Consider the following 21638-nt stretch of genomic DNA (forward strand, 5'->3'; position numbering starts at 1 on the left):
CTCCCTTGCCTTGGGAAGATATGTCCGTATAGGAAACTGACAGACTTATATGGTATCTGCAAGACGGTTACTGACCAATCAGACAGCTAGCTTCTTGAACGAGTAAAGATTATATAATTACTAAACTGTACTACATGTATTTACTGAAGTAAATTCCTGATGGGTCTTACAGACTAGTGTAAGTAAAACGAGTTATAAACACTATCGTCCATATAACACTGGCCAGCCTATATATCATCATAAAGGTTTCGCATAAATTGACAATGACAGACTGCTTAGCGTTGACAAGTCAACATTTATAAATAACGTCAACGCGATGTATTATATACATTACTATATGGAACATCTAAATAGCAGTGAGTGACTAATCAACATGTTTGTATTTCCAGAAGGTTGCTAATCATCACCAGTCCCGCACAGTTAACTAACATTTCTACTTATTCCAAATACATGTAACAAGCAACTCGATCGTTCTTTGTCTTCACAGGTGTTTTACACTGCAATTACTCAGATGTAAGTACATGCTGGTTGTTCGATCAACACAAATTACATGAAAAAGAGGATATGCTTAAATATTGTCTTCAGAAGTTTACTCAAATCATTGAATGGCATTTAGAAGTGATACACACAAGAAAGAATTTCGGACGTCAACTTCTTTATCGTGAGGAACACAACAGTAACAACACAGAGTAATATCTTTATCCCTCGGAGTCATCAGGTGACAAATCTCATTCACTAAAATTGATGAAGGCGTAAGGACAAACTCCAGAATGTTGTGCTCCTCATAATAAAGACGTTGACACCTATAAATTCACTTTCTTAACAATTAACTGACCAAATGAAATTCAAAATCAAATCACTATGTTTATGTCGAACCACATTGATTTTACCGAGTTAAAATATTAGTGCCTGTGTGACAAATGACTATCCCTCACTCACATGGTATATCCATGGACACTTAATACAAAATAATTTACTCAACCCTCAACCAAAAATGTATGAGAATCTGTACTTTACTAAGAAAGTGTTATCCCAAATATAACCAGAGCTCCAGATAAGCTGCGTATCTGCGTGAAATACGCATCAGAAATGCAGAAATACGAAGTAAAATATAATCCAAGCGTATCAAATACGCAACGAACATTACAGATACGCTACAAAAATAAAACTTGTGCGTATCATCAAAATATTGTGAAGTAACCCTGCGTATTTGATTAGCAAATGAGCAACTTATATTGAAATTATAAGTTGGCATTCCGTCAACCTTGCCAAACTCATCATGATCATTTGCCATCACACTTTCTTGTGGAAGTATGGTGGTATTTTTGAGTCCTATAAAGCTCTCGAACCCACACGACACCAGTTTGCAGGGACTAGATGAATAGTGTTTTTAGATATTTAACTTAAATACCCACATGTGTAAAAACTAGTGGGTAACAGAAATTTGAATACGCACCTAGAATTACTGATACCCAATGATTTTAAAACTCATGTGTAAAATACCCACAACACCAAAAGCTTATCTGGAGCTCTGATAACATAAATTTGTTACATTTGACCACTTTCTAAATTGCATTGTGTGTTCACAATTTAGCTGTCCATGGTATATCACTGATTATATTTGTTTTACAATAACTATCACAGAAATTCCACCTAGACTTGCTACTTGGGATCAAAGTCGTATAGATTCTAAATACGTATTTTATGGGATATCAAAATATAGTTTGTTTTTCCAAAATAAGCATCAATGGAAACGATGTACACTCTGCATACAAACAATGAACTTTCAAACATTCTGTGACTTACAGGTAATTTGTCTGTCAACGTTCCCTTTTCATCGACATATGTTCGTCACATGCATAAGAAGACAGGCGAACCAAATACTACTTTTGGAACAATTTGACCCTTGGGAAATATGGTCGATGTGAAAAGTTAGACATTGATATTTTTTGTGAGTTTTCTTCCAGTATTTGTCTCATACACATTTGTCTATTTCTTTAATTACATGTAGACGTAGCTCATGTGCAGTTATGTTTCCTGCATATATTCAAAATCGCAAATTCATAGACAACATTGGTCGGATATTTTCAAGGGTTACATTTTCCCTGTCATCTATTTGAATAACCCTCCTCTGTTGTAATCAACCAATCAGCTTCCTCCTTAGAAAGCTATACATGCCGGTACCGTCCAAATAATATCATTCAAGTGTTCATTGTGAAAATCTAATTTGTCGGTTATTTGTGCGCGCATAAGAAATGTGCATTGACTACTAACTGAGATTAATTATGTCTTACTGTTTACGAGGAGGTGTCTAACTTAAACCACGTTTTTCTTTTCTCATAGCACCACGCCTACTCTCACTTCAGCCAATAGAATTTGCTGTTCCATCACAGTTGTCTCACGAGATCAAAACGAGAACGTCACACACCACTTCCTTTCTCTGCGTGCCCCGTGTGTAAGCCACATCACCGGTTGACAGCCCTGAAGTGAAAATGGCTCCTAGACGTTCCAAGAGCAGCAAGAACCCACCAATTCTCAGCCATGAATTTTTTATCCAAAACCATGCTGATATTGTATCCTGTGTTGCTATGGTCTTCGTCATCGGTCTCATGTTTCAGGTCAGTAAAACAGATCGGATGCTTTTGCATGTGCAGCAAGTTGCATTTCGAAAGTAGATATCCATATGTTTTCCCTCGGCTCTTAATAGTAGGCCTTCATCAATTTTATATGTGTATTGCACAGTCTTCACAGTCTACATTGCAATGCGGCTTGTTCATACGTTCACATTTGTGTGATTGTACATCCTGATTGTACATTATCTTATTTAACAGCTGTTTGCTGTCGTGTCACATGAAAACTGGAAGACATGCAATTTTGGAGTTGCGTCTTATAGTAACAGTATTAGACCTATCTTGTAACGACCGATGCTATGATCCGTACGATTTTAGTTTTAAATGACACATTTTTTTCATAAGCTGTGAATAAAATGTTGGCTACTGAACATCTCCTTCCTAGTATTTATTAGTTTGCCAAAATAAGATAAGATTAGTGTAGGTGGAGTAGGCTAATTCCATATGGCTGAATGTAGCTGTAGATGGAACAAACAATATTACTGGAAATATAAATTATAATGTAAACATATTTTGTCTGGAATTAGGAGTTTGATAGTTTACATTGTATTATTATCAATAAGTTTAATTTTAGAGGTTTAGTAAGTCTAGTCATTGTCACTGCTTACATATTTTGATAATTGAAGGTATTATTTTAAGTGCCCCATAACCAAATCATGATTTTTTTTTTGGCCCATTTGTTTGTATATTAAGGTGCCATGTGGCAACCATGTTCATTTATTCACATTTAGGTAGATATTAATTCATTTTGATCGAGCTGATTGTAAATGATCCATTCCACAGCTGTTTGCTGTCGTGTCCATTGGAAATGTACGTTTTAGTTTTCAAAGTACAAGAATTGCATGCCCCTCACAACAATTACGAGGTATTTATTGAGTTGTATGTTATATTGAGCTATTTGTAAACACAAAATTAACCGTGTTAAATATTTGTTTTCTCTTCAGGCAACGTCACCAGTAGCTTCACTGTTTGTTGCTATGCAGCACAACGTAACTCAAAATGGTGAGTTTATTTTTGCAAGTATCTGGTGTGCATGTACTCATGTATATGGTGCCAAATATATAATATTTTTCTTATGTAAAACATAAGTGTGTAATAAATTGTAAGTTGATCCAAATTTGAAATCCATATGGTCTCACATGAAATACCACTTATGTGTTTTGCAAGGATAGCATGAACATGTTCATGTCAGCAATTACTACCACTACTTACAAAACCCAGGATGAGACACTAGATACCACAACTCTGCAGGTTCTTCACACAATAAACACATTTAAGCAGAATAGCTTTTCTACAGCCTAGCAATTTCGGTATCATATAGATAGAACTCAATTATCTTTCTATGTAAATTGTGTCACTGTGATTTACCTAATTAAGTTAGGATTTAAGAGATTTTTATTTATCTTACTATAAATCCTTTGCCTGAGGGCGCTTTAAATTATAGTCGTGAACAATAGTTCTCATTCCAAGCCATGGCGATAATTGCTTTGTGATGCACTGTTAGTGCATTATTCTGTTCATCTGCCCTAAGGCTAGTTGATGTCACCATTTGGCATGCATCATTAAGGTGGTGCAGGAAGTGCACATTCACAAACAGATAATAGACATATACACGATACATATTGTAATTCAAATAGATCTGATTGAGGATTAACATTTCATGACCATGATGAGACATGTAGAGTTTAGGCAGGGATGGTTTTTGACATGATCAAACATTAACATGGCCCAGTTGACCACGACTTACAAAATCCAGGTCAAGACACAGGATTGCACATCTCTGCAGGTACGGCTGGCAACAGACACAATTAACCAGCATAGCCTGTGTTTCCTGTAGAAGATAGACATCTTTCACACTCATCAGCCTGTGCTGTAAAATGTCAACTATCAGTCAACTATCCCAACCCTTGGCTCTAACTAATTTCCAATATTTTCAAAATTTTGAATCGAAATTGATGCCATAAAATTTTTTAAAAATTTCCCACCAGAGTTACTTCCTTCGCTACATGTTTTTAGATTTTTGCGCATTCACAGTTACGGCCCTTGATCCATGTTTATTTACTTAGGGCATATGGTCACCAATTATTCCAATGGGAATAAGATTACTCAGAAACTAGTGAAGTTACATGAATGAAACTTTGCACACTTATCTTTGTTGGATGCTTATGGCACCAATTCCCAACTCAGTGTTGATAAATTATTTTTACAAGAGAAGGGGCCTCTTTTGTGTATTAATTTCACATTTTTCATGTCTCCTGACAACACAAAACGATCCTAGTGCCTTTATTATGTTTACAGATTCTCATGTTATCAAAATTGTCATACAAATTTCAAGGATTCAAGAAAATGCCATAATTCCCTGTATAAACAACTAAAAATTCTCTTGCAAAATTCGTGGGTTCGAGGAAATGCTGGCTTTGATTTTATTAATGAGGTGCCATAAATCACTGTATAAACCACTTGGTGACACTGGCAAATTTATTACATAAACAGAACACCTGCCCGACATGTTCATTTACATAACATTTCCTGTGCGTTACAGCAAAGATCACAATGTATTTGTAGGAATAATAAATAATTGATTCATATGGTGTAACTTTCATTGACAATACGATGAGACCTGACATTAGGCACATGTAGTCAGCTGATCCGGTCGTAGAACTCTCAAGTGGTCTGCACATCCGGTTAAGGAGCTCTCAAAATGTGTCAAAATGTAATTTCTTGGATACCTGAGACAATCAAAGCATTTCCTCATTCTCTCTCCAATGTCCTTTTGGTTGAAGGCAACTTGGGGTGACTATTGAGGCATTTTTTACTATTGCGATACTATTTTGATAGTTAAAACAACTATTGCGATAATGGCCCTACTATATCGATACTATTGCGATAGATTTCTCTTGCAGTTATAGCAGGCTTTAGCAGTATATATTTCAGCATTTTGACTGACACCATCAAAGTAATTATAACTTTCTGATCCTATTTGTAAAGTAAACAAGAAATGAAAAGAAAACAAGTTCAAATTGACCTCAAAACATTTTAATACAAAATTTCACTTCATGTAACTGGTAAAGTCTTAGGTTACTGCAGTGCTGTAGCACCAATGTGAATGAATGTGATTGAATGACTAGTATTTGACTATACAAACTGTCAAACATTTTTATCGTCAGATTGGCATTCACTGAATGACTAAATGCGATTCAACATATATCAATTAGGAAACAAAGTTGACAAAAGTTGCATAAAAGTAGACACTCATCTGGCTTCTGACTCTTAACAGCAATAGTGTGCTTGAATAAAACAACTGAAGACCGGGATCACCCTTTTTCACATGGACGAATACCGGGTGCCGTCTTGTCAAGTGGTCGGTCAGATTAGTAGTATTTCCTGAATACTTTAGAATTATCCGACAGATTCTACAACTTACTTTTTGCTTGTCTGTCTCGTTTTGCGTTTTGACAAAGCCAAAATACCCATACCCACTATTCGCCTGCCTTATTGGTGACAATTTCAAACTAACATGTGGCGTCCGCCATCTTGTCAATGTTGCCTAGCGACGAGTAGCTAAGGGACGTAACTCTAAATCAAGCAGACAAAGTAGTGCAATCCAAACGAAAGCACGACAGAGGTTAGATGATCATAGGAGTTCTTCTATGTTTTTTGAGAAAGTAAATGTACCAAACAAATTAACTATCTATAGTTAGACAAACTATCGCCAATAGTATCGATTGTTTCAAGTTGCAATCAATAGTGTACTATCATGAGACAAGCAATCGCAATCAATCAATAGTTCGATGTATCGTTACACCACTAAATGCAACATTGTATTACGCTTAGTAATGACAATGTACTTAGAGGTGTATATTTTATTGCTGCTTCTTCTTCTTGGCAGCTGATGGTATATAAGCCGGACTCGGTTATCTCCCTTGAACGCACATGAATGGCTTGCCCACCAATTCCAACACATTTCTCCTGCTTTTGATATTTTTGTCCACCGCGTTACGCATGGAAGTTGGCGAAAAACATCGCGTTACAGTGCATTATAGCATTCCTTAAGCATTTACAATTCTAATGATATAAGTTTTATTACAAAATTCATCACATGAAGTTTGCAGTTGCCAATTGAAATTACCCTACTGTTTTGCACAATATTTTTTAACAGTTTCCCTTTCTAAGTCAAGATCATTGTTAAAATTTTTGCAAAAGTACATTAATACAAACATTATGAATGTATGTTACTATTTGTGTCTTTCTTCATGCAAGTTAATATTTTTTTGATAACAAAAGGGGGTGGGAAAATGTAAAAACAGGCCAAACTGAATTTCTACACAGAGTTATGGGAATTGAATTGCCGCGTGGGCAAGAGGCCACCCTAACTGATCAAAACAAGGCCGTGAGTGTCAGATCGACTCGTGACAGAGACAGGGCTGAAAGTTTGTTTCAAATAGTGTTTAAACAGTGAGGAATTACGTTTCAAAATGCCAGTGGGTGCGCAAAACAAAAGAGAGAAACAAAGCACTGTTATTTGTACAATAGGGATAAGTGCGCTGAAGTATCACAGATGAAGCAGTCATCCCCAGAAAAACTGTCAGTCACTGTTGCAGTTAAATATACAGCATGTGAGCGTTGTTATACAGGAAAAGAGTCCTTGGAAACAAGTGTTATTCCTTGAAAAGTGCTAAAAAAATGCTTGAATTTAGATTCCAAAGATCTTTTTAAACCCTTTTTTCGCTACTATATAAAGAAACAATATTCTGGTGTGCCCTGTGGCAGGAGAAAGTGATAACATGGTTTTCTTATTGAAAATGTCCAACAGGTGAACTACAGTTTGTATGTGTTACTGTTGAAACCACATGTTTCATTGATGTTGGCATATACATGATAGTACTGTTACGTGACTTCAAGAGTAATCATGAGTTTAAGCATATTGAGTGGTACATTTGCACCTGAATACAATGTTTGGATTATGTATTTTGATTAGCAATATGATCATTTGGTGACAGTATATCATGAGATGCTATTGTATTTATACTACTCTCAAAGTCAGATTTTTGGTAGCCGTCAACAGGTCTTTAGGCACTGATTGTATGGCTGTGTCTGACAGGTAAAAGATACTAATTGCTTTTGGTTTATCGCTTCTGTTTCCAGACACCGAAGATGCTGATTTCTCCCTGTATACGTACGGAACGAAGGACATGTTCGCCGTCTTCTTTTACTTCCTCATCTGCATCGTCATCCACGCTGTCATTCAGGAATACATCCTTGATGTAAGAGGCCCTGTTGGCATTTTAACATTATTATGACAAATTTCAGAGACATAGTTTTGTATGAGGAAATATAAAATTTTATGAATACAATATTAACATGAGTGCAGTTCAATCTGATATTTCAGGTTATTTTAAAAGGGAGTTAACTCATATCAACTAGACCTAAAGAAATCAAAATTAATATGAAAGAACCAAGGTGAATTGATTTTGCTGAAGACAGTTGGTACTTGGACATTCATTTCATCAATATGCTAAATTTTTTATGAAAAGAATATTCAGGAAATTTCCTTGAAAATTAACCATCCTGAAACCTGGAACTATTTTTATGACTTATTTGCAATAATGGAGTTGATTTTTGTGACATGTATATATATTCCGTTCAATTGTGTGTCATGCAGAAGATGAATCGCAAAATGCATCTGTCAAAAGTAAAGCACAGCCTGTTTAACGAGTCTGGTCAGCTGTTGTCGTTCTACCTGGTGTCAGCTGTTTGGGGCGCAGACATCATACTGAGAGTAAGTTGACAGTTTCCATCCAATCAAATTGTGATATGCACTTTCAAGTTTGATTCTAACACAGCGTATGATGTATGTTCCTTGTTGTTATCTTGTAAGGGTATCATCTTAGTGTAACATGCTTCTTTGCTCATACCATTATTCCATGGTGCAATAAGAATTTCCTCCAGGTTATGCAGCCCCTTCTTGTTTAACACATTCATTATGATACAATGGGTTATCAGGGATTTATAAGGGATTGCCCCAAGTCGGCAACAAATGACAATAACAATTCCAGTTATGAGCATAACATTTCCCAATTTATGTTACAATGTGTTAATATATAATACTAATTTGTTTTACTTATCCTATCTCACACTATGCATTTCTTCCTTCTTCTTTCAATCCTGGTGTCGAAACATCCTAAAACATGGTTTCCAGCTTTAAAAAAAACATTAAACCCAAACACATCTCTTTGGTCACCACCTAAACAATGGGTCATGCACCATTGCGAGCCAACCCTAAGCAACCTGATCACCTGACAATCCTGCCTCATCATTCTCTTTCTCGAGAGTACAGGCTGGTGTACTGTGAAGTGGGGATGGTTGGGTGGGCACCAATAGATTGGTACAGGTTTTAATGAATCGTTTGATTACCATCTCCTAAACTGTTGAATAATTCAACATGAAACTTGCTATGCAGATCAGCCTATTTGTGAACTGGTGCTCTTTGATGATTTGGGATTCTTTTAAAAAAATTATTTCATATTTTCATGACCATGACAACAATTTGGACTTACTGAAAATGAGGATAGTTCTCGTTCCTGAAGCAGAACTCCTAAACTGTTAAATAATTCTACATGAAACTTGCTGTGCAGGGTGGCGTTGTACAAAGCTATATCTTAGCGCTAAGGTGATCCTAACTCCCATAACTTAACATAGACTTACGACAGTAGTAGCGCTAACTTTTTTTTGTAAAACGGCACCCAGATCAGTCTGGTAAAGAAATGGTACCCTTTGATGTTTCGGGATTCTTCTTAAAATATTATTTCAAGTTTTCATGACGACAAGTTGGACTTTACTGAAAATAAATCTAGTGCTCGTTTCCGTAGAAGAACTCCAAAAGCGTTGAATATTTCTGGATGAAACTTGCCATACAGATCGGTCTAGTGTTGATCTGGTGCATTTGATGATTTTGGATATTGAAAAATACAGAACAGCATTATTATTTCTTTCACTGAACTGAACTGAAGGTATCCAATGGCATTGAGCAAAAAAGTGGGATATAAGTAGCCATACTCCATTTCTGAATTGCACCAGACCGGGGGAATATGTAATCTTTTTCTATATGTCATTGACAAATTTGGAAAAATCTTAGTACATTGTCCTGGAATATGAACCAACATGTAACTTCAAATTTTATGAATGTGATTTGTTGAAACAACAGCACTTATAAATATCAATTTGTTTGTTCCAGGAAAGTTATGTGACAAATATAAACCAGTTATGGGAAGAGTATCCGCACTCACAACTGCCGTAAGTAACTGTTGACACCCGGTGGTTGGTCACCTGTCATTCAGTCCACTGAATCATTTATTTCCAGATGCATTTATACGTCAAAATGAGAAATGTGATTGCACAACAGCAGCATGTAGAAACCTTTTAGATAAATGATTGTTAAAAGGTGGAAACAATGTTTAATAATAGCCGATTATTTGAATATTTCAAATTATTAATTTTAAGAAAAATATAATAATGCCACATACCTCAAAATAATTTGAAATATCTTAAAAGTCTTATGATTCACTTATTGTGAATAATTGTTAGTAATACTTATCAATCTATTGTTTTTCCATGATTTGTATGTCTTTAACACATCTATTTCTGTTTCCAGATTCATCGTGAAATTTTATTTCATCATTCAAGTAAGTTGTTTTACATATCATTGTGATCTGGGGTCCCGAAAATTTAAAATCCCAATCAGACATTTGCATTTAGGCCAAGCCCCCTTCAAATAGCGTATTTAAGTACGTATATCACAACTTGTGATCTGGCATGTAGTAATCTTCTGAATGAAATGTGTTAATCACTGAATATGTTCACGCACTGAACCTTGGAAAACTTAAGCTTCAAAGCACACAAAAAAGTTCAAGTACAAGTATCTGTACCTTACTAAGAAAGGGTTACCCCAAATATAACAGTTGTTACATTTGACCACTTTCTGAATGGCATTCTGTGTTCAGTACACCTTGTTCTGTACTCATTAATAGAAAGTTTCCCAAGATTTATGTTGACCTTTCACTTACAGATTTCCTACTGGTTACATTGCTACCCTGAGCTCTACTTCCAAAAGACAAAGAGGGTTTGTTTGTAATTTTCACAAAGAATTTTGTCCAATTTACATGATTTAGGACGTGTATTGACCAAAACTTTGTATGCGCTATATGATATTGCATTATAGATATGTATATTGAGATACAGAGTGGGATATATTGGGAAGTGTTCGGACTGATTGTACATGAAGATCTTATTTTCTACATACTGACGGTATATATGACTTGGTCAGTAGCCACCATTTTGCAGTCACTGACGACGGCCTCCATGGTCTGGTGGACAGAGCGTGTGCTCAGAGACCAGAAGGTCGTGGGTTTGATCCCCAGCAGTGTCATACCAGGGGAAGTTAAAATATGTTACACGTACTTGTTACCCTGCCTAGCGTTCGGCATTAAGGGTCTGAAACAAGGACTGGTCGGTTCAGGGTCATTATACTCTGACCTATTGGGGTATTCATGATAAACTGCAGTATGGCAACTCAATGGACTAGCACTCCAAAAATGTCATTGGTCCGGACTAGAACAAGCTGACACACATGCACGCTCTCAAATGTGCAGGCACGTCACTATAGAAGTGCAATAATCTTGGAACGTGATGTTAAACCCTGTTTCAACTCATCTTGTAGTCATGGATACATTGGAGAGAAATCACTCAATATTTAAACGATACAAATAATAACAAAGCTTGTTATGTAGTTTTTGCCCATTATATCGGTAATATTGTGCAACCCCAGTCCTATTTGGATTAAGCGTACCGTATGTTTGGGATCTGTTTTTCTCCATCTTAAATTGTATGTCTTGCCGTTATTTAAATACAGAAACTATTGTGTCCCCTCTGTGCATCATCGTTGATGAGAATCATATGTAAGCATAGTTTAGCATACCTTGACCATGTTGACAAATTGTTGAGGTTCAGGTTAACATCACAGGTGTTCTTTTATTGCAGGATGAGATGGGTTCTCGCATCCAGTATGCCACCATGTACTTACTCTTCATCACTGTGGCCTATGTGCTCAAGTAAGTTCTCACCTGACTTCTGGTAATCTCTTAGCCCTTGGAATTCTTACATCACGCATAGGTTGCTGAGAGTAATTCTAATTCTAGGGGAGGGAGATGATATTGATGACAACGCCTTTAGCTTCATTCACTCTGGAATGAATAAAGTACATGACAATTTGAAATAATGCAGCTGCGACATTAAATTTGAACTCGCTCACTGTGAGCACTTTGACACGAGTGACCATTGTGCTTTGATGATGCTTTGAGAAAATTGTAATGTAGATATGTGCATAATATATAACATGTATAGATATGTTAACGTGAAGATAATTTAAACAATACAATTGTTTTCATCTTAAATGTCCCGGACTGTCCTTTGATATTCTGACACCAGCATGATATTCTTCTCATCCGTTCCACAGCTTCAGCCGAGTGGCATTGTGCATGCTAGTGCTGCACTACACAGTGGAGTTCGTTTTCCATGTGGCGCGCCTACTCTACTTTGCGGAAAAAACAGAATTTGCTAGCACTGGGTATGTTTAAATGTAATAAAACTTGGACACCTGTCATATAAGGGAATCCTATTCCAGTGCCACAGGAACGACTCAAGACTGAACATTTAGTGAGCTTCAGGACCACTATCACAAATGTTTTGTTGTACCTGACATGACATGATCCTTTTCAACTTATACATTACCCCTAAGTAAAGAGCTACGTCAAGAATTTCTGTCACAAGCAGGCACACATAGCATGCAACATGTCTCATGTATGGCATAACTTGTCAATATTTATCATATAAATCTTGACGTTGTGGTTTGGTAGCCAAGTTTAAGGCATTCGCTCCTTATGCCATTCCCCAAATGGCTACAATGTGTGAAGCCCATTTGTGGTGTCCCCCGCCTGATATTGCTGGAATATTGCAAAAAGTGCGTAAAACGAAACTCTATCACTCATATCGTCTTGATGTTCACATGTTGAAGTCACACCCTACTCCCTAGTCCTTTTTTTCATGTGTTCTGTAGCAGAGAGTTTTCATATGCATGGTTTTTTTCGTTTCAGATTCATGATATTTAATGTATTGTTTGTCCTGGTACGGCTTGGTTCCATAACTCTGGCTGTTCTCACTTTCTGGTAAGTTCACTTTGTCTAAACCGTTTACCAAAATATTTTGAGTATCAAATTACGAGATACTGTACACAATTAGCCTTTTTTATCGTCAGACACTCTTTCTGGTCACATTTACTGTGTCGAGTTGTATAAGTCCATGGTTATGACATTGTTACCATCAGACGCTCATAAACTCATAAACACAACAGTGACTCCAACTGTACAGCTGGTAGCTACTGAACAGCTATTTGAACTTTACTTTACTTTTCCATATAAGAACTATCTTTGAACACACTCAATACCTCTAAGCTTTATGAACCGGCATCACTAATAACAATTATGTAATTAGTATGGCTTTCTTGGTCTTGATGACATCAAACCGTGGCTCATTCAAGGCTATGTGCACATGTTTTTCAGTGATTTTTTTTTAGAGCAATTTATGTAAAATCATGAAACAGTCATCAGAGATCTGAGATTTTATTTGTTTGGACTTGTCTATGCATCTATGTTTCATGTTTGATAAATTTATGGGAACAAGGTTCTACTTGTTTTTTTCTTGTGCAACTAACTTTTCTTATCAACATGCACCTTATGCATGTGAAATAAAGTTCTTTTTATCAAGCCCCGTACAACAAAAAATAACATTCTCGAAGGGCGGTAACTTTATGACACGTTAACACCAATAATTTTTTTGGTTCTTTATGAAGAGAATTTGATGATGATGATGATGATGATGATGATGATGATGATGATATATGCAATTGTTTAGTGCAGCATTCACTGTGCATAATCATTAATGACCAAATTTGTTGTTATCTTCCACAACTATAAGAAGACTTCTTGTGTCAATGGCAGTGACCTGATGTTAATGCCACCATGTGTTTCTGTTATGTTTGCAGGTACGGCCTGGAGCAGAGTAGCCAGGATACACTGGACCCTGCAAATGGAAACTTTAATACTAAAATAATCAGGTACATATCTTCAACATCTAACATGCCCACATTTATCAGAGATCTATATTTGTAGTTTAATGTCCAGAGCTATATCATGTCTCCTTGTGGAGAATCCTGGGCAGAAAGTGTAAGAGAGCACTATTACAAAAAGATCAGGTGTTGCTTGTGCTGCTTGTGTGTTCTTCAAATCCGAGTTGCCCGGATTATATTTCTTGATTTGTCAGCATCGACACCCTTGTTCTGGGTCTATCATGTGAAACAACAGTTGTAAATGTCTAAGTCCTGTGTCACTGTCTTTCCACATCAAGTGCAACGCCATAATATGACTGAAATACTGTTCAAAGCAGTATTAAGTCAAGTCACTCACTCAGTGTCAAGAGCAATATCACAAATTGTGGTATTTATAAAACTCGAAACTTTCGCTGACATGATTGGTATTAGTTCCATTGTGAAAGGGTGTCATACTATTGTGATGTGTTCAGGATCAACTGTCTGGCAGCCGTGTGCATACTGCAGGCCTGGATGATGTGGAACTTCATCACCTTCCACCTCCGCAAGCTGAGAGAAAAGAGTGCCGCTGCCAAGAAGACGAGGTCCCCAAGCAAGAAGAAGGTTAAAGGTACAGTGAATTCTAATTTCATAAATTGTTCTTCCGTGTAAATTGGGGCACGAAGGCGCCACAGTTGCTGTACAGAGTTACGTCCCTTGGGCACGCCAGAAACTAATGATCGCGTGGTTCGAATCCTGATCATGTTTCTAGGTTTTTCAGCCCCATACCCTTGCTCGTGGGTTTTTATCACGGTGGTAAACATTACTTTACTTTTTCATGCTGATGCAGTGACATAACTGAAATACTGTTTGAAGCAGCATTAATCCAAACTCACTCACTCCCTGAAATATTTGTAAATGCACACCCACTATGGTGTATGGTTAGGCCTACAATTTCATCAGCCATATAATTTAAGATGGAACATAAGGAGAAAAGATAATATTTGATGTCTTGAAAATGTGCTTTGAAATGTTTTTGTGATGAAAAGTATGAAATTACTTAGAGACTACTGGAATATATATATTGTAATTAACACCAAAGGATTGTTGTTTGGATATTCCCAAAACCCCAAATGATGTGCTATATGTGTACTTGATGTGAATGCAAACAAACCTTATGGGGAACGAACCAATGTCCCATGTTTGTCGTCTAAGTCAACTTAGGAGGACATGGATGGTGTGTCAAATACATTATGTCATATGAATTCTGATTATGATTAGGGGGCACGGGTGGCCCAGTCGTCTAAGGCGCTGCGATTTGCTGTGCAGAGTTGCGTCCCTTGGACACGCCAGAAACCTATGATTGTGGGTTTGAATCCTGGTTCGCCCCGATTATGTTTCTAGGTTTGTCAGCACCATACCCGTGCTCGTGGGTTTCACCGAAGTGGTAAACATCTGAGACCTGCGTCACTTCGGGCTTTCCTCCCACATTAAGCTGACACGCCGTGATATAACTGGAATACTGTTAAAAGCGGCGTTAAACTCACTCACTCACTCACTCACTCACTCCAGCCAGCTTGTTAACTCTGATCGATGGTCATATCAAATTACCCATGAGATGACAATAAAGATACTTTCAGAATGTTGTTTAATGTCCCTCACCTAAACATTTAAAAAATTGAAGTGGTCTAATAAACACTTTCGTTTTTGGTTTGCATAAAATAAAATTCTTGAATGATTTAAATGATTTAGTGTGTATTTTGTAACCTTTGAAAATATTTTCTGTTTATTGTTTCAGCTCTTGATGAGGATTTCAGTGCCCTACCAGAGGTTGACCAGAACAATGCCACAGAAAATGGATCAGTGCGCAACCGCTCTAAGTCTAAGAAGGGACTGTAATTGGCTGATGTGCTGTGTTGTTGATAATTGGTTGACAAGTCAGACATCCCGCTCTTTTCTTCATTTTACCTAGTTGAAACTGGTGAGATGTAAGCCCACGTAAAGCCTTGTTTCTTTCTGTTGTTAGGGTACCTTCTCATTCTCTGACTTTTGGCCAATTACCAATTACACGCAAGTCAATGACTGACGGTATTTTATTTTTAAATGGTGGAGATTTTTCATTATGTCTAAATGTTAATCTTCAAAGTGGTTTTGGGTGAATGATTCCATCTGTTCTGTATTGTAAGCACAAAACATTGGCCTCATCTGATATAAACAGTACAGTCAGATTCATAAAGGTCTCTCATCACAGTGTAGCGTACATTTGTAGTTGTTTTCACTTGGAGTAACTGGCTGGCATCGCATTGACAACACTAGCAAGTAAACTCAACAGTCAGAGCTCAAGTAAGTTGTATCTCCACTGCCTATCAGGAACACCATTAAAAATTCTTCTATTTCCATGACAACTTTATTGACCTTCTGGAAACAAAACAGAATTGGTTGAGTAGGTTGAATCATTAAAATTCTCACATCCACTAGCTCATGTTGTATTATTTCCATCAAACTAACAATAACTGCTTGCTCTGATTACATAATTAGGCCAAACCATTGTTTTTTCTTTGTATTATGGACCCACGGAACTGCTTTAAAATAAACTTTAAAAAAAACAAAAAAATTGTATTTATTTTCTTTTAATAAGTTGCAGACAAAACTAAAATATATATTGATTTCCCAATAGAGGGGAAGTAACTCTTCCCCAGTTGCCAACAGTAGAAGTGGAAATTTCATTGGACAACTGCTATGTCCCTGCTGATCAAATCTGGTCTTGCCCCCCCTTCTCTCTCTCTCTCTCTCTCTCTCTCTCTCTCTCTCTCTTTCTCTTCCCCCACTTTGGTCCAAAGAATCCGTAATATAAAAAAACAATAATTGGTCTGGCCTAATTGCCTCCTTTCCACCCAGGAGCTAACTACTATATCTGATATATCTAGACTAGCTAATAATGAGTGTTTAATCAAACTACTAGTATCAGCAGACATATTGAACTTGCTAGTTGACCTAAACATGTACAACTGTGCAGGTGTATCATTGTATCAGCAATTTTGTCATCACAGATCTGATGATCATATAGTGAATTTTATGATTAATTTGAAACACTTCAATGTATACAATATCTGGTCAAGTAGCACCCATCAAGCAATGTTTCCATGCTTGTCCTTTCACTGATTGATTCAAGCCTGGTGTTCATGGTCTCACTGTGATTGTGTTATTGTACAGATTCTGTAGGAGCACTTAAGGTCTCAAGATGTTTGTGTGTTGATGAAACACTGGATCTTCTTAATGATCTCCCTTCTCCATACATAAATACCATTAATTTTTTCATTTATTGATCCAATATGTAAAGCAATATCGGAAAATAATTGTATCATCCTCGACACCCAGGGTTGTTTTTTTCCGTATGCTGCCACATAATCCCTGGAATGCAGAGAAGGACAATGGTCCCTAGAATACTGAAATCTACTTGTTTTCTCCCCTTATATTCCCATTAGTAATTTTTCAAATGGACAAACTGGGATTTAGTTGTATTAAAGTGACATAGAAACATCCAATAAACAATGGACACCAGCCTGCGAAGTTTTATTTTGGAAAGTTACCAACACTGAGATCCGTGATTTCCCAGAGGTATTGTATGGAGGAAAAATCTTGGGTGTCAGGGATAGGGCTGCAGATGCTGGAAATAACTGCCAGAGGTCCATTTGTCAGATGCTTTGGTCTTGTGTGGTGTATGTTATCTTACAGTGTCTCAATCGTGAATTGCTAGCTGTACATTAAGGCTTTCATTATCCATCCTGATACAATTGTTGGAATTTTGTTTCGGCATTTTGTGGCCAAATGGAAGCAACCAAATCTTGATCTTCTCCACATCTAAAGGATAGGATTCTATGCTGAAGAAAGTGATCTCCATGAGGTATGGCTTAACAACCGATGAATGTTTTCACATATGATAGGGCCATACTATCCTCAGACTTAATGAATGTTGAAAAAAATGGCACCCGGGAAATGTGTTTCTGAATGCGTACAAGCTCCACATGTGTTGTTTGATGCGCCACGATGAACGATGTTGAGAGATGTATGGTGATTGTTGTTTATGTACATGTGAAACCAATACATTATTTTCCTGGATATTTTGTCATATTCTTAATCATGAGATGATTTGTTGTCATATTTCCATTATACATATTGTTCATTGTTTCAAGGAAATATGATTCATTGTTGAGTTGTATGCATACAGCTCATGAAGATTTAGAAATAGGATTCAGTCAATAAGTTGTTATCATGGTTACATAGCTCTATTTTCCCCATTCAAACAACTGTCTTGAATGTTTGCTTGACTGAATTTCATGTTCATTAGGAAGAAAGGTATGATAATATTCAAGGATATTTACTTCACTGCAGCAAATGTATTTTGATATTGTTGTTTTATATGACATGACATCTAGTCTTTAGTTTTTGTCAATCATGTCATTTATGAGATGTAAAATAATTTTGTAACGAGAACCATGATTTACTTCCATTACATAAAGTTGAGCTCTTCATGAGACATGTTTGAATGATCCGTTAAAGTTTTCTCTTTGCATTCACACTGTCAATCTTTGAATAAGATGGCTATGTTTGTAGTTCCAACAATTTTGGATTAGATACGTTCGTGTCTTAATGCTTTGTGGGGTCGTTCTGCTTGACTGTTTGTGGATGGACACTGTCTAACTGTGCTGATATGAATGCATTGGTTATTTGACACTGATTTCATGGAACCCCTCGTCAAGCCTTGTTTTTCCATGTCAAGATAATGTCATTAGGCCAGATCAATATTATTTTTGGTTTTACGGGTGTGCCTTGCCTAAATTTTGTATAAAAACAAATTAGTATGATTGAAAGTATTCATTTTGTTTTGTTAAATCTTATATTTTAAGATATTTGGTAAATGAAGGCTTTTTTAATTTCATATTTTGATGCTTCATGTGACAAGGACACTCCCTAAAACGAGGAAAGAAATTGGTCCGGTTTTACATTGTTTTAGATGATGCCAAGTTCAATGGGTTCTCCTGCTTGTTTAGGCCTGTATATGCTGTAACTAACCATCACTCCTGCTACTCAAGTATGTCAGTCAGTGTAGAATAAGTTTAGATTCACCTCAAGATTCATTCTCTGTCCCATAGACACATGTTACTTTGCCATCGATTGTTCTCAGCATTGTAAATATCTTAATCATTAAGCAGGAGATATGTTGTAGGTTGTAGGATGATAACTATGTAACTATAGAAACTGACTTGCAATCGACTCTTGGTACAAATCCTCTCAAACCTTGGACATATTCTTTAGTGTGTCTTTTTGGTATGAATAGAACTAATATTCTCAATGAGAATTGAGTGTGGTCCCATGTAAAGTCAATGGTAAAAACTAGCTTTTGAAAAAGATTGAGTTGATTTAGGCTTTAATTGTGCGACAAAGTCCATGGTTTGAGGGTGTGTCCAGGAATAGCCTTCTCTGTATGGGCTGTGGGTTACTTCCTGTCCTGCCTTGTGTTAGTACCAGCGCCTCCTCCCTCCCTCCTTCTGCTGCTGTACATCTGCTGACATCGCCCACGCAGTCATGTGTGAATTTTGTACAATATAAAGTTGAACATTAAACCTGACATTAAATTTCTCTTGCTGTTTTTGTATTGATGAAACCGTACGAGCTCGACTCGCTATAGTAAATCTTGGAGTAAGTCAAGTTGGAGTACTGCTATCATAAGGGAAATCATACACCCTGGCTCAGGTTTGTTAGCAGAACATCCGTACTTGTGGGTAAGTCACATGGTCCCGAGTACAGCGCACAGGTCACAAGTCAGGTGAAGTTAAAGGGGAAGTTTACACGCAAAAATCACTTTCTTTCTTTTTCTAAACAAAACGCAATTTTAGAATTAGTTAGTATCTGTGTTTGAAAATATACACTCATTTTCTTTCACAGTGAAAGTAGGAAGCTCACAATAGTGTGAAAGTGATATGCCGTTAAGAGGCCTTCGTTTTACGAGCGAAATAGGCCTGAGTTATCCCCCTTAGATTATGACGTAATTGGTGCCAATTCAACTGGGTCCCTGTCTATTCTCAACGCAAAAGATATCAAGGACCAGTTTGCGGTAAAACAACATGGTCTACGACACACTCCGGCGCAGTGGTGACTCAGCATAACACAATTCTGGCTGGCATCTGAGATGCTAGAATCACAAAACTGTACCTACACCACGTGAAGCGGCTCTAACAAAGCATGATGACGTCATAATGTTTATCAATTGGCACCAATGACGTCATATTGCAAGGGGCATAAGCCATGGTGTTTTTGTTATGGAAATAGAACACTTGGTAAATGTGAAAAATATAAATAGTTTTATTGCAAAAAATATGTTAATTAAATATGATGTTTTCATATTTTTGTCTATGACACTTCTATGTTAACACTTTCAATGTGGAAAAAGTACAAGAAAAAATGGTTCATTTCCGTGTGAACTTGCCCTTTAAGCAACGTTGGTTGCGGAGAGACCTTGGATGCATGAATGCATTCGACAGCAACTACTGAGTATTTCTAGGGCTTCAGGGACGTTCGGTTCTGCCCCACACTGAAGCACATGTACCACATGTGGTGTCACCTGAGGCAAGTGACTTTGTTCGAAATCTGCCTCTGTTCACCCAGCAGTGAATGGGTACCCAGTAGGATGAGATGCTCATGTGACTGTTAACCTTCTAGCCCCTCACAGGCAGCTTGTGTTGTATTCTCCCCAGGGAGCTGAAAATATTAAGCGAGTGCACACAGCCCAGTGATTTGGGTAATAATAGTGTAGCGCTATGAGAATCCATTTGGTGAATGGAATTTGGCACATTATTAATGCACTTTTTTTATTGCCTCACTCAGAAATATTCCCGCTATATGATGGCGGTCTGTAAATAATCGAGTCTGGACAAGACAGTCCAGTGATTGACAGGATGAGCATCAATCCATGTATTTTGACAGGCCAGACCACCTGATCCTTTTTGTTGTCTCTTATGACAAGCATAGTCGCCTTTCACAGGAAGCATGGGTTGCTGAAGACCAATTCTAACCCAGATCTTCACAGGTCTTCAAATCAACATTAATTACCCAAGTCACTCACCTTGATCCCTGTGCATAGAACAGTGAGAATCGTTGAGGGCGAATGAAACTATTATGCCATGTTGGATTTGTAGGGGAGGTCATAAAGAAATAATTTCTACACTTATCCTATCCCACACACATGCATTTCTCCCTTTTTTTTAACCTGGTGTGGAAACATCCTAAAACAAAGTTTCAAGCTTCTAAAAACAACTCTCGCATCACCATAGTCACCACCCAAACAAATGGGTGACACGCTGCAATCCCTTGTGACCTGACCTAAGCAGCTTGATCACCTGACACCCCATGCCCCTCGCACATTCTCATTGCTAACATGTGGAGACGTGTTTGAATAGTAGAGAATTGATCTATGCCATGGGGACTGATAAGAATAAACGCCCAGCTTGTCAAGAGAGTCACCACATATTTACACCTTGAGATCCACATGAACTTTGTTGCAACTGCCGTGGAGTTTGCAATTTTGGTCACCGCTGTTCCCAGTGTGCAGTCTCTCAGAGACTTCAACAAATATTTGCCTTAAAAGTCTGAAAAACTCTGTCGATCAAAGATCCAAGTCACGGGATGCAGACCATAGGCCATCTTTCAAGAAACTACTACTGACAGTCAAGCTTCATCCCTTTCCTCCACAGCTACTGGCCTCCGTTGGATCACTGACAAGCTCAACTTAAAACGCAGTCGCTCCAGCGATGACCACTAGCGGGGTTTGTGGTTTCCAACATTGCTTCCTCCTCCATTACACTACTGTCGCA

The 21638-nt window shown here is 37.4% G+C and overlaps 1 protein-coding gene across 1 annotated transcript; it reads left to right on the forward strand.

Moving 5' to 3' along the window:
• Positions 1–2426: 2426 nt before the first annotated feature.
• On the forward strand, positions 2427–19407 carry LOC139474736 (translocating chain-associated membrane protein 1-like 1). Its single transcript, XM_071257855.1, has 13 exons — positions 2427–2618; positions 3575–3632; positions 7776–7894; positions 8293–8409; positions 9865–9923; positions 10282–10312; positions 10696–10749; positions 11667–11737; positions 12142–12252; positions 12779–12850; positions 13726–13797; positions 14262–14398; positions 15566–19407. The coding sequence occupies exons 1-13, from the start codon at positions 2493–2495 to the stop codon at positions 15664–15666; spliced, it is 1128 nt and encodes a 375-aa protein (XP_071113956.1). The 5' UTR covers positions 2427–2492; the 3' UTR covers positions 15667–19407.
• Positions 19408–21638: the final 2231 nt, after the last annotated feature.

This window comes from Haliotis cracherodii, unplaced genomic scaffold, assembly GCF_022045235.1.
Source record: "Haliotis cracherodii isolate W230 unplaced genomic scaffold, xgHalCrac1.p SCAF_1, whole genome shotgun sequence".
In the NCBI taxonomy this organism is placed as follows: domain Eukaryota; kingdom Metazoa; phylum Mollusca; class Gastropoda; order Lepetellida; family Haliotidae; genus Haliotis; species Haliotis cracherodii.